The 14375-nt window shown below is 35.8% G+C and overlaps 1 protein-coding gene across 1 annotated transcript; it reads left to right on the top strand.

Moving 5' to 3' along the window:
- Nucleotides 1–431: 431 nt before the first annotated feature.
- LOC147481611 (sporulation RMD1-like protein, putative (DUF155)) lies at nucleotides 432–14153 on the top strand. Its single transcript, XM_086576747.1, has 7 exons — nucleotides 432–792; nucleotides 870–981; nucleotides 4127–4286; nucleotides 10812–10960; nucleotides 11040–11191; nucleotides 13474–13588; nucleotides 13699–14153. The coding sequence occupies exons 1-7, from the start codon at nucleotides 473–475 to the stop codon at nucleotides 13825–13827; spliced, it is 1137 nt and encodes a 378-aa protein (XP_086432873.1). The 5' UTR covers nucleotides 432–472; the 3' UTR covers nucleotides 13828–14153.
- Nucleotides 14154–14375: the final 222 nt, after the last annotated feature.

Genomic DNA, 14375 nt, shown 5'->3' with positions numbered 1-14375 from the left:
TTCTATTTGGATTTAAACGTAATGTTTAAGAGGATTTCTATTTTGAAACGTTGCTTGTATATGAATTGGTGTTATGAAACTAGGCGCGAAAGAAGATCATTTTGTTCAATAATGACGGGAAGTACAAGTTATGTAATGGTATGTAAAACAGGGTTATATTTGTCAAATAACCATCTATAAGATGTTGTGTGTTTGTTTTTTCTTTTTTTTATAAGTGCTTATAAGAGGAACTTAAAATGAAAAACAAACCAGTTTATAACTTATAATGTCTTATATAACTTAAACCCAAAAAACAAATAGGCCTAAGACAATTACTTGTCAGGACATGATAGTGGACGGTGGACTAGGGCTGGGAATGGTACGGGTTTGAACCCGAATCCGAGTATATTCGAATCCATTTGACTGGATATATGGTTTGTGTGTTCACCGACTCTGTAAAAATGAAGTAAAACAGACGACAGAGAGAAATAAAATGAGTAATTACTATTCATTAAAAACAACGACCAGGTTAATTCTCTCTTGTCCATTATTGAAACCATCCATGAACATCCTCAAAAGCCTCCAACCTTCCATTCGTCAGCGTCATTCCTGTTTCTCCTTCTCCAAAACAACCACCAGTTTTTCTCCCATTGCTTCTTTTATTGTTCGTAGTTTTTCTTCAATCGCTTCTACTCAATTATACGACCCACTTCCTCCTTCTTCCGAAGTTTATGATGCCACCGAAGATAATGAAATCGAAGATAATGACCCCAAGACTACTGTTCCTGTTAGGGCTTATTTCTTTTCAACGAGGTTTGCTACATTTTATTATTATTATTATTATTTTTATTTATTTGTTTATTTTCTCTGAATTTTGAATGCTGGTGCAGTATTGATTTGAAAAGCTTGATTGATCAGAACAAGCCTAATTTTACACCTCCTACGTCTCGAATGACCAATTATGCTGTTTTGAAATTCAGCAATACTAAGTGTGATACTACTGTAAGTTTGTTTTTCCCCTTAAACAAACTTTATTACCTGCCAATGGTATAAACATTGTGGAAAATGTGACTCCATATGGATTGTAATTATGGACATTTTGTCAGTTTTACCCCATTTTACGATTTAATTATAATTATGAACTCCGATTTAATTAAAAGATTGCAGTCTACAGCCAGTTAGAAATCACCCACCAACCTAACCAAGTAGCACAACTTAGAAGAAACATACGTGGGCCCTGTGAGAATTCTTAAAGAGTCTGTCTCACTTGTCTTTCTTGGTTTATCTTCTAAACCATTGCCCTAGACCTTGGAACCGAGCTATTCGACATTTCAATTTTACAAGGGAAGTCGTTCTGTTGTGGTTATTCGCTTCTCTTCTTGTTATATTTTGAGGAATAATTGGTGGAACAAAGGCATAAAAACATTCCACGGTTAGCAATCCTTTCATGTTTGGCATTAGAAGCATAACTGAATGTGGGATAAAAACTTTGGTTATTCTGCAAAAACAGTCGCCTTAAATTTGAGCATTTGTCTTGTGCCATTGATTTTTGACACTTAAATAAACAGATGGATTCCATAAGACCCATATTTCCCCCTCTCTCATCCTCTTCATACTTCTCTAGAGTAAGCAGCTCAGCCCGAGGTTGTTGAAAGACGTAATGTTTGTTCTGGTACTTCAGTTGTTACTAGTCCCAAAAGCTTTATCTTGTTGGTGTTCACCATGTTAAATACTTCCCTACCTCTAGACGGGTCATTAAGACCCCTTATATTCTGTATAGCTACTGGTTATAAATTTATTATTCAGTATGCTGGTTAAGGTTCTCATCCGTAGAATTAGTCCTACTGTCCCTTTGCGTTCTTCCTGAATTCCTTTGCTTCCTCCCTTTCTTTTATTGTCTGGTGCCGCTCTCAGCTTCTTTATGTTGTCCTTTTGTGACCTTTTGTGCTCTAGTAAATACCAACGATCTTTTGTTTATTTCTCCTTCCTCTGAGGAGATCTCCTACTTTAGCAATTCTATACTGGCCTCCTCATCTGTGCTAATGTCCTCTTCTTGCTCCAGTACCCCAAAATTGTTTATTCTCAGGACATTGTAGGAAGTCAATTTCCTTCTCAGCTTGAGGTCGATCAGTGTTTCCTTTCCCTTCCTTTGAGTTTGGTTGTTACCATTTCATGAAGCTCATTCCTATCGTGATTCCTCTGTTGCCCATTTACTAGATTTTCAAATTCCCAAAAACACTAGCTTGTTTGTGAGGCCAAATGCTTTATCTACGTAAAATTGAGGAGTGGTGTCGGACCAAGCACCCTCTTGTGGCTGTGCTCCCATGGGTGAACAGATAAAAAAAAGTAAGATTATGCACCAGATTGCACATATGGATATGCAAAAGTGTATGAATAGAGAGTCTGACAACAGGTTTGGTAAGGAATTGCAAATAGATATGGATTTCACAATTACTATCAATAGCAAAAAGGAGCGTCACTCCTTCATCAGATACACTTGTTTCTTGGCGAACTATGTTCTTCTTTTTCACAGACTTACAGGCCTCCATTCTGTTGTCGTGGCTTTATTTCTTTGTGTTATCCATTTCCGCACCATCTTTGATTAACCATCATTTCACACCTCTTCTCTGTGTGGGAAAAGACTTTACAAGTATTGCACACTTGTGGTGCCGGGGTATCAACGGGTATTGTGCAGGGCTTAGTTTCCCTAATATCCATTGAAAACTATTCCGCTGTTTCATATCACTTGATACTTGAGAACACACTTTTGTGAAGGTTAAGGCTTTCTTGTTTTGCCGTGTCATTCAGGAAACATAGGAATTCTTACCATCCTTGCAACACATCTCAATCCTTTTTCAGTCTATAATTTTTTTGAGACATCAAAGAACCTTGCCAAATTTGGATGGATTTGATTTCCTTCCTTAGGCTCTAACCTTCATGGAACCTGTTATGAACTATATATAGTCTTCCTGCAATTAAATTGTTCCCATCTCAAGTACTGCTTGTACCTCTCTTCATTGTGAAATTTAAAATAGAAACAATCGTTATCTATTTGTATATCATATCCACTTTTCAACTTCCATTGCTTTTGAAGACTTGCTTTGACATTCGGTAAGATATTCATCTTTTCGTATAGAAACCTTTTAGGCATTGGGTGCGTATACCTTTTCACCTCCCTTTAATACTTCTGTAAGGGAAAACAACTACTGCATCTTCATCTTTGGTGATATTTTTTGTCGGTTCTGTTCTTTTCTTCTCTTCGCCATTGTCTAGGTAAATGGGTTCCCCATGGTTCGTCGCAAAAAGAAAAGAAAAAGAGATTCCCCATGAAAGTTGTTGTAAAATAGAACTTTCTCTGCCATTTGATGAGCAGCTTTGGCCTCATTGTTCTTCAATATGACTTGCATATTCTGATTTGTCTCATCTTGGACCTTGGCTACTTCCAGGACATATGTATCTTCAAGTGGCGTGTTTTCTCATTCCTCAATAAGCTTTACAGCTTCCAGATTTGATTGAAGTTGTACCTTCTGGTGGATTTGGTCCTTCCTACCAGTTTTCTAAAAAGAACAACTTTCCCTCCTAATCCAGATTTTTCCTCTAATGTGACCTAAAATTGGTGAAAGAAGCATTGGATTACCTCGTGCCTTTGCTTTGCCATTGTGAAGGTGGAATTAACCCGGTCTCCAAAGCCTACACGCTAAAGACTGCATATAGAGGAGAAATCTTAAATTCTTAAGTAACACAAGTTAAGGCTTCGATACCGATTTTGTATGTATTGTCTCTCTCTCTTTCTCAACTTAAATGTTTATCAGTAATGTATAATGTGTTATGTGATGTGTCAGGGTTTGAATCTCCAATGTCAACTACCTGAGTTAAATGGCAATTCGAAACTTCTCAAGATCTGTTGAATGCTTTTTAGAAAGTACTAGTCATTTGTAGGAATTGGTGCTATTCAACTTGTGAAGACTGAAATGATTCTAAATGTGTGAAAGCTTTGAAAATAAGACGACAAAAGTCGTTGATTCATAGCCTGTGTGCGTCTGTGCACATTCCGAATCTCCAAGTTAAAAGAGTTAATTTATCAGCAAAATATAAAATTGTATGGTAAAGTGTATCTAAAAGCTGGTTGCTTGGCTTCTTATTTCAGGCTCTGGAGGGGAGCTCAAGCGTGAGTAACTGCTCTTACATGGTGGTTTTCCAATACGGATCCATCGTCTTATTTAATATTCGTGATCAAGAGGTTGATGCGTACCTGAAGGTTGTGGAAAAACATGCTTCAGGATTACTTCCGGAAATGAGAAAAGATGGTGAGCTTATTTTAGAATTGTTGTATCAAAGTCCAAGTTTTAATAGGCTAAGCTCAAAGCTGGTTGATATTTTGATCATGCTAGTATCTAGTCGGACAGGTATACAGATGGAAAAAAGACATTATATCATTATTTAGGGTTATAAGAATAAAACTGTTTATTTAGTAAGAAGGAAAGGATAATACTGATCTCTTCCTTGCATTATTTTATCAGTAACGATACACAAACCTACTAATTTGACTTACTTGACCGACTACTAATGGTAACTATTGATTTGTATCGAGATACGTGTCCGTGTGTATTTCAATGCAAACCAACGTTATCCAAATAGTGAGTCGCAATAGTAGGTCTAAAAAGTAGGTCAGTGTAGCACTACTTTTATTTTATCTAGTTAATGCCCGTGCCAGATGGCACTCAAGACTAGGGTTGTCAATGGGTTCCAATAACCCGATAACCGACCCGAACAAAACCGATAAAAAACGGTTTGGGTTTTGATAATTTGGTTTGCCCTCCACCGACCTGAAACCGAACCGAACCGATAAGATATTGGTTTGGTTTTGGGTTTGCCCTCCACCGAACCGATATGAATCGAATCGATAAGATAACATTTTAGTAATATTTATGATTAATTTTGTATATGTTTATCAATTTTGTGGTTGAAATTAATTAATTTAATTTAAAATTTAATTGATTTTATAGTTTTTGGTTCGGGTCAGGTCGGGTTCGGTTTGCAATATATTTTATCGGTTCGGTTCGGTTTCGGATTAAATGTAATATTATCGGTTCGGTTCGGTTTCGGGTTTCTCAATTTTTTTATCGGTTCGGGTTTGGATTTTCCAAAACCCGAGCCAAACCGATCCATTGACAGCCCTACTCAAGACATATTGCATTTAAATTAAACACCCAAAGAGACCATCTTCATGGTAGCAGTGGATCGATGCTATACGGATATAAGGATAAGGGCACACTACTCATTTCCATCAGTTTTATACTTCATAACCACTTAAGATTACGGGGTGTTACTACTTTCAATTTTAATAATTTCAACCATAAATCATCGTTTGTTTATTTTTTTTATTTTTTTATATAAAATCGAGTAGTCTCCTCTGTATTTTCAACATTTCAAAAAACCTAAATCCTATCATGAAAAATCAAAAGAATACAATTCTCATTGATCAATCCTACCAAGATATATAACTTAACATTAATACATAACACAAATTACTTCTAAAGTTAAAAGACAACTCATTAAACACTAAAGAAGACACCACATAATATTATACCTGGGACTAGTCCACTAAGCTCCTCATTTCTCTCCTTCTCCACTCTATGCATCTTACTTGATGCTAACTTTATTTGATTTGGAGGTCTTGGAACTAACTTCAGATCGTTGCACACTATTGACCTCCCTTATAGATAAAAATGCGCCATGGATGAATGATTGTACGAACTTCCTAACGTGTTGCTGAAAATTTCTAGTAATTTAACTTGGCACCTGCAAGTAAACCACATAAATATGATTTTTCCAGGCTTGGAACCTTTAGCATTTTTTTTACAAAAGGGATGGTTCTCAAAAGGAAAACATCCCTATTCTTACTATTGACATTTGACAGCAATATATTTTATCACATTAAAGGAAATATCTGGAAATAGCAAACCTTAAATCTTTTATCATGGCAACCATGAATGACTACATAAAATAAATTTAGAAACTAAAGTACATCTGAATGAAAATACTCATAAACACAGATCATTCGCCAATATAAATATCTTTATGTAGTTGAAGTCATATGATTTAAGGGAGCTCTAAGAACATAAGTTAACCAAATGTTATACCTGAAATATTTCTTTTGGTTTGAAAGGAGCTCTAACAAAAGAGCGGGATGATGACTCGAAGTAGTAAATTGTAGAATACCTAATTTCAAAAGCACCGAATACAATTACATAATTAAATGCAAATAATTTGAAAGATTAAATTTGATGTAAATAATGAAATAAATTAATAGCTGAGCAAAGAAAAACTTGCGAAATTGAAGAATCTTATCAAAATTATAATCATGCATACTATTTATACCAAAATGGAGAAAAAGAGGAAATAGTCGAATTGGGTTCATTAGAATATAATGGTATTATAATTCAAACCATTTAACAATGTGAATTTATGTACACTACAAATCTATACAAAGAATCAATTATAATACCATACCAATATTATCTTAAGGGTCACCAAATCAATTAGAATACCCTACCACTATTAACTTAAAGGGTCCCCAAAAAGATTAACTATGACCCACTCCATCAATTGTACCCATACCCCATAGCAGCAATCCTTACAAAAATTCCTTCAAATGAACCTAGCTTCTTTGTTGTCTTTTTGCTATTGCGCCTTCTTCCTTCATGCCTCATTTCAGCATAGCTTTCCACACAACTGAACAGGATATCGAGATTACTGTATTGTATGCCTACTACTCCTACCTTCTATCAACAGACATGGACATTTACATAAAAAGAAAGAAAGAAAGGTGTCAGCTTAAAGCAGGAACCGCCCCTGCACATCCGTCTTGCTAAGCCTTTAGTCTCGACAATGCTACAAAAACTAAGAAGGGTGGTTCAAAGCAACAATTGCAGAGGATTGAACCTTCTAGTGGTTGATACGTAGGTTTTGTGTTTCTCAATGGAACTTCTATTGTTAAAATCCGTAAAGGAGTCATAGCAGTACCGAAATGGAGAAAAAACGTAAAATAATCGAATTGAGCACATACCTTGAGTGTTCGACGATGATTTGTTGAAGGTAACATTGAAATAACACTCAGCGAGAAGATTGCGGCAGGCAGAAGTAAGATTTGATGAGTGAATTAATTTTAATAAATTTTAACAAAAACACTAAAACTCATATCTGACACTATAGTGCTAATAAGGTGTGGGACCCTTGCAGTCGGTAAAACCGTTGGGTAATGATACCAGAGGTCTGGGGCTCGAACCCCGCCAGCATCAAAGAGTTACTGATCTCATTTAAAACAGGCTTACCAATAATAATAATAAAAAAAAAAAAAACTTCAGACTTGGAGTTTTACAGTGATGCGGCTTTTGAAATGAGAAACACCTACATTTAAATGGAATGCTAATCAGAGTCTATTGCACAACTTTTTCAATAGTTTTTATTCGCTTAAGGGGAAAATAAAAGAGGAAATAGTCATATTGCGGCAATAGTCATATCAAAACTCAGACCAATTTTTGAAGAGCTTTAAGATAGTTTTTGAGGAGCTTAAGATAAATTAAGGTTAAAGGGAGGTGATATGTAGTAGTCCATACACAGTATTAGGAGTAATGGAACACTTCACGTATGCTACGTTGCTGCTATAACTCTGTAAAATGGCAACACAATATTACCACCTAACGCTTCTTAATAATTGGTAGTCCAAATTGGACAATGTAATTTAAAAGCACACTATAACATGAAGTTAGGAATAGCAATTTCAACTTTTCAAGTAATAGCCTAATAAAGTGATACATGATGATAATCGGCACTTAATTTGCTACCATCAACTTACCACAGAATCGGAAGTAAGTAGGAATAGCAATTTCAACTTTTCAAGTAATAGCCTAATAAAGTGATACATGATGATAATCGGCACTTAATTTGCTACCATCAACTTACCACAGAATCGGAAGTAAGATTGTCATAACCACTTCCAGTGACTGAAGCAAAGCTAACTCCAGTGGCAAAGTCTTCTATACCATAAGCTGGATCCAAATAAGTATGTATAAATGGTTTGATGCCAAATACCTCAGATACGAAATCAGTAGCTAGCCTTCCATTACAAAACGTTCCAGTTGCCTTCCAGCTGAAGAATCTGACCCAAATTAAAATCAAAATAAAAATTGCAACCTATTTAAACAAAAATGGAGAAAAAAATGGAATCGAGTAGATACCTCGAGTGCGCGACGATGATTTGTTGGAGGTGAGAAGATGGGTATAACCCCAGCGAGAAGATGGTATAAAACCCAGGCGGAATGAAAGTCATGATATGTTATCTCACAAATATCTAACAAAAACATCGAAATTTATGCTTTTTGGGCTCGTACCAGTGACTTGGCGTGACAAAGCCCATAAAAAACCAAGTGGGAACCGTTTTTGTCAATGTCAGTTTTGCAAAAATTAATTGAAACTCTTATCTCATGGTTGATCAGCACACAACAACCATTAGATGGTGACAGAAATCAATCTGGACCGTCCTTTGTATTAGCCTACTTGTTAGTTTTGTGTAGTGTGAAAAAAAACCCTATCTTATTATATAGATCTTAAATCGAATGAATAAATTATGTAGTGTATAATGTCATTAATAATCTTTAACAACAACGTGGCTGCTGTCTTACAATTATTACTAGACGCTAGGAGCTGCTAGTGACTCACTATTTGCACTGTATGATAGATTTTAGGTGTACCTCTGTCAAGTTAGGCTTATGTTTAACCACAGGCTAATCCAACATATGTAACTTTTGGTCAAGTGCTACTGATGCTTCTTTGATGGGATAAAACATTTGTGATTGCAACAACGACGTGGCTGCTGTCTTACAATTATTACTAGACGCTAGGAGCTGCTAGTGACTCACTATCTGCACTGTATGATAGATTTTAGGTGGAGCTCTGTCAAGTTAGGCTTATGTTTATCCACAGGCTAATCCAACTCGTGTAACTTTTGGTCAAGTGCTACTTATGCTTCTTTGACGGGATAAAACATTTGTGATTGCAGAATGTATAGTCTGTCGGTCAAGAGTCTTGATTTTATTAGTCAATTTGCAAGTACACAGGTTAAACCCTTCGTTATACTTGATTGAAACTAGCTTAAGCCTACTTTTTGTATTATAATATATTAAAATAACTGGCAGAAAGCATGTAGTTTTACAATCAATTGCATTGCGTACTTGCTATAACAAGTGAGTTGTTGAACCCTTCTTTATTAATTAATTATTTTTTTGATTGGCATGTCTGTTTTAAATGAGATCACTAACTCATTGATGCTGGCGGGTTCACTACCCAGACCTCTGGTATCACCACCCAAAGGTTTTACCAACTTTGCTAGTTGGACCTATCTTTATCAATTAGTTCTGATTAGAGGAATTTATTACTAAATCTGTTTGAAGGAGGTTTAGTGTGTATTTACTGACATAAGCAAAGATGCTTGTAGTGTGTACTTCTGATTAAAGGAATTATTGCCAAATCTGTTTGTAAATTATCTTTCTTATCCTTGTTGATCCTAGGAATTCAGGTGTGATTATTATGAATGTTTCTCTAATGGAAAATACGGTACTCAAGCATATTAAAGATCCCCAGGGTATTAAAGTTATGCGTGCGTCAGACAAGTTCAAGTTACTTCAGCACTTGATAATGATAGTTTAATCTAAAAAGTACAAGATGACTAGGTGGAAAGTTAAATATGTAAATATTGTGAACATTGAAATGCATGGTACAGAAGTCACTATAAATATTGCCTGTGTTGACGCTTAGACCATGCTGAGTGCATCACATGAAGAGTAGGCGATGTCCATTGTATTTATTAGGTTTCTGTAAGGATGCATGTCAGCTACCACTCATGAGACTTATTAGCAATATTTTTTCACTCACATCATGTTTAATAGATCATTTGAGGAAAATCAGTTTTAGAAACTAGGATACTATAGTTAAAAGTAGAAACATTCCCCAACTATACTTTTTGATCTGCGTCTTTAGCCATACGAAAAGGTTGGCTAGAAGAAAAATAAAAGCAATTAAACTTTTCCTTGGTGATGGAGGCATGGAGCCTCTCTGTCTTTCTTGTGATCTGAAAGGAAAAGCTTTGCAAGTGCCAGTTGTATGATTCCTAAATTGTCAATAGCTTAGATCAGAAAAGAAGATTAAAATAGGATATGGTTAAGCCGTTAAGAACAACAAAATCTAGATCACCAGAGATTATATAGTATACAGTATAGATGCATATATTCACACATTGTTTCCTTTGACTCTGCATTCACTTGAAACTTGAACCAATCCTTGTGTGTGTGTGTGTTTATAACTTTGAACAGAACAGCTCAACAGCATAATGGAAATTTATAATATTTTGAGTATCATTAATCAAGTCAGAGAAGAACATATTGGTCATCAAAATTTCTGTTACTTTTTTATACTTTTATTGTGGACCGTTATATGTCGGTTTAGTTCTTTTAATGTTATAACAGTGTTGCTAATTTATGTGTTTCAGATTGTGGAAAACACTGAGAGGTTATGTCCTTTTGAGGATTATATTGTTTGTGTTAGATGTCATATATGTGATTCTGCGAGGTAATCCTCACTAAGCAAGGTGCTAAGTTCTGAGATTACCACCTCCTCTCATGCAAAAACATTATAATATTACAGTACAAGGGAATCCCAATTGTACACAAAATCTTGGAACCTCAGTTATGGAAGTTCATTTATGTTAATAACGCTCCACTTCTGGATATATACACTTACTTATAGTTCACATCTATTACTTTCTGTAATTATAGAGTATGAGGTGAGAGAGAAGCCAACTCTTCACACCTGGATGCGTGGTGGATTAGACTATATAATGCTCCAGCATCTAGATATCGACGGAATTCGTATCATTGGCAGTGTTCTTGGTCAAAGTATTGCTCTTGATTACTATGTTCGCCAGGTACCTATTTAATCATATTTAATTGTGAGGGCAGTCTAACTTGACCTTTATCAACACTCACGAATTGATTTCTGTTTAGGTCGATGGAATGGTTGCGGAGTTCACGGACATAAATCGTGGAATGGAGAAAACTGGTACATTTACAATGAAAAGGAAAAAACTTTTTCAACTTGTGGGAAAGGCAAACTCTAATTTAGCGGATGTGATTTTGAAGCTTGGACTATTTGAGAGGTAATGGCTTACCTTATCATACCAGTAGATATTCTGCTTTACACTAGATACAAAAGGCAAATTAAATTTGGTTGGTACAATGCCTCGTACTAGTCATGCAGTCCTCTTGCATCAGTTTTTTCGTTCAGATTTCTTAAAAGGCATTGAATGAAATTCTCTTGCTTCATTTTATTTCTTCTCATAATCATTGCATACTTGGGCCATGGATGTCAGTTAGACAAACTTATTTTATGCATGGTAGATATTCTGCTTTGCACTAAATTCAAAAGGCATGTAAATTTTGGTTGGTACAACGCCTCGTACTAATCATGCAGTCCTCTTGCATCAGTTTTCTCATTCAGATTTCTTAAAATGGGGTTGAATAAAATTCTCTTGCTTCATTTTGTTTCTTCTCATAGTCATTGCATAAGTGGGCCATGGATGTCAATTAGACAAACATATTTTATGCACAGAGAGGATCCACACTTTCTTCGTAAGCTAAACAGATAAATCATTTTTATTGTAAGTTTCTTGGTGATTGACATACCCTCATCATGGTATATACTATCCTTTACTTTATTATGGGTGTATTATTTTTGTTGTTAGTGTAGTAATTGCAGGATCTCCTGCATTACTCTTCTAGGCAGCACATACTGCTTATGTAGGACCTTCTCATGCAGCCATGCTGTGTTGTTCTATATTGGGGTCAATCTTGTTTGTCCAGATTTTGGGCAGCTTCAATGTCGATTAACCCGTCCGGTTTGGTGACAATGGTTAATGCTTATGCAAGTCTTAGCAGTTTTACTTTTCATGCAAGAAAATGAAAAAAACACGTGGAGATCTAAAGAGATAGTAGCATTAAATATGGCTGACAGAAACCTCGTTTTCCCCTTGTCGACCTACATTTAAGTTTCAACTATATTGAAAATGGTCGAGTTATATGTAGTATAAAGTATTGGCTGTAGGAGTGGGTTCAGCGTGATGCTGTCTAGAGTGGTGGGTTTTGAAAAATGTTTGTTGGGGTGGGAATGCTTTATAAAGGCGTGATGCATTTGTGGTCACCTGACTTTGTGCCATGGTGTAATGTTTAAATTTTCAAATCCTTCAAATTTTTTGACCATGGATTGTTGCAAGTACTTGCTATACCATCAATTTGGATCAAATCAGTACGATGGCGTATTGGATTGATCTGGCTAAAAGATTCACATGGGATTTCTCCATTAAGGCAGCAACACTTTTCTTTCAATATTCCTTGCAAAGGTGGAAGAGTCATTTATCCAATGAAACCCTCTCACATTCAGTGCACTTGAGAGTCTGATCCACATATGGGTTTTTTTTTCTCTGCTCAACTGTGTCCTGCAAGAGTTGATTGATCTGTGTTGTATTCAACCATTTGTATTCGTTACCATCTAAGAAACAAAAACTGGGTTGTTCGAGGTGCTTCTGTTCGTATTCAACCATTTGATTGATTGACCTCTTGTTTCAGTAGAAATTTGTTGCATACCATTGGTGTATAAAACTTCGGTGATTTTTACCAATTAGGGAAGAAATTTTGTGTTTGATTTTGAGGATATTGTTGTGGCGTGGTGGCCGGTGGCGGTTGTGGTAGATAGTGATTGTGAAGAAGATGGAGATAAAATAAAACATTGGCTGTTGAATTAGCTTAAATCTGACGGCCTAGATGACACCACATGTTAAGTTAATTGAGTTGGTCTTCACAAAATCATGTGGCATACTGGTAATTTAGTAAATCATTTCCTTACAGTTGACTTGTTGGTTAACAGTGAAGCAAATTTGACTAAACATGGAATTGTTTTTTTTATTTTGGGGGGGGGGGTGTATCTGTAATAGTTTTGTCATTTTATGTCTTGGGTAATGATTAACCTCAATAAGTTTGTGATACATTGATAGTTCTAAATTTTTTTATACCATTTCTATTTATATATACGTATTCTGTGGTTCATGCGGGAAAGGATAAGTAAACATTTTAAGTTGCAACTAGCAGGATGCTTTTTACTTTTGACATTTAAAATTTTGGCTCCAGCTACCCCAAGGATATCCTCATAGGGATGAGGGTCCGCAGACCGTTGGACGTATGATCAAACGGTCTGGAAATTAAGAACAAAAGGGATGAGAGAGAAGATGAGAGGATGTTACATTTCCAGATTGTTGGATCACACATCCAACAGTCGCAGACCCTCATCCCTATGAGGATATCCTTGGGCAGACGACCTCTAAAATTTTATATGTGATTTCCAGCCATTGGTTCCCTTTTGACATGTGAGTCCTTTGGGCTGTTCCAGGTCAGACATTGCTTGGAAGAAAGCCAAGTACGCCCAAATATGGGAATATCTTCGAGATGAATTTGAACTGACACAGAGATTTGCAAGCCTTGATTTTAAGTTGAAATTTGTGGAGGTAGGCTTTTCGAAATTCCCTTTGAAAACTGTATATATTTTCAGATTATTCAAGTATGTTACTTCTTCAATGATATGCTCCTAGTTATGTGCTCTGATTTTTCTCTTCAGCATAATATCCGTTTTCTACAAGAAATTCTTCAAAATAGGAAGTCGGATTTTCTGGAATGGTTAATCATCATATTGATTACAGCTGAGATTGTGATATCTGTTTATGACATTATTCATAAGTCACTATAGTAGCTACAGAGATACAGGAAGCTTATGGAATTGGTAATCAACTATGCTGCATCTGACACTGATCACCAAGTAGTCAGTTTTAAGGAGCTCTGATGTGGCTTTTTATTCTCAAATAAGCTTATGATAATTTGTCACGTCGTAGTAGTTGTTCTTAATATGTAAATGTACTCTTCTTTGGGTTGAAAACAATGTGCCCTCAATCCCTCATATTGAAAAATGAAAACTTTGAAAAGGGGAAAACTGTATCAAACATTCAAATCTCTTTGAATGTTATTGTTTCTGCAATATTGCCTTCATAATAACAACACTATGAACAATTTTGCATTCATGCTGGACTTTGGTCACATCTTAGAAGTAACCTTGCGGTAACTAACTTATCACGAGTGAATGCAATACAATGTTGTGCTGGCAGGATGAATCGTTCTAAATAATAGTGGATTTTAATGGGGAGAAGAAAGGTTCATTTCACTAACCTCTGCTGGTCTTGGTTCATGGAATTTCTGTTAGAAATCAAAATTTTACCGTTACGAATCAATTTATCCAATTTT

The sequence above is a fragment of the Coptis chinensis genome, chromosome 8, assembly GCF_015680905.1.
Source record: "Coptis chinensis isolate HL-2020 chromosome 8, ASM1568090v1, whole genome shotgun sequence".
NCBI classification, from domain to species: domain Eukaryota; kingdom Viridiplantae; phylum Streptophyta; class Magnoliopsida; order Ranunculales; family Ranunculaceae; genus Coptis; species Coptis chinensis.
This window is presented reverse-complemented; position numbering and strand designations above follow the sequence as displayed.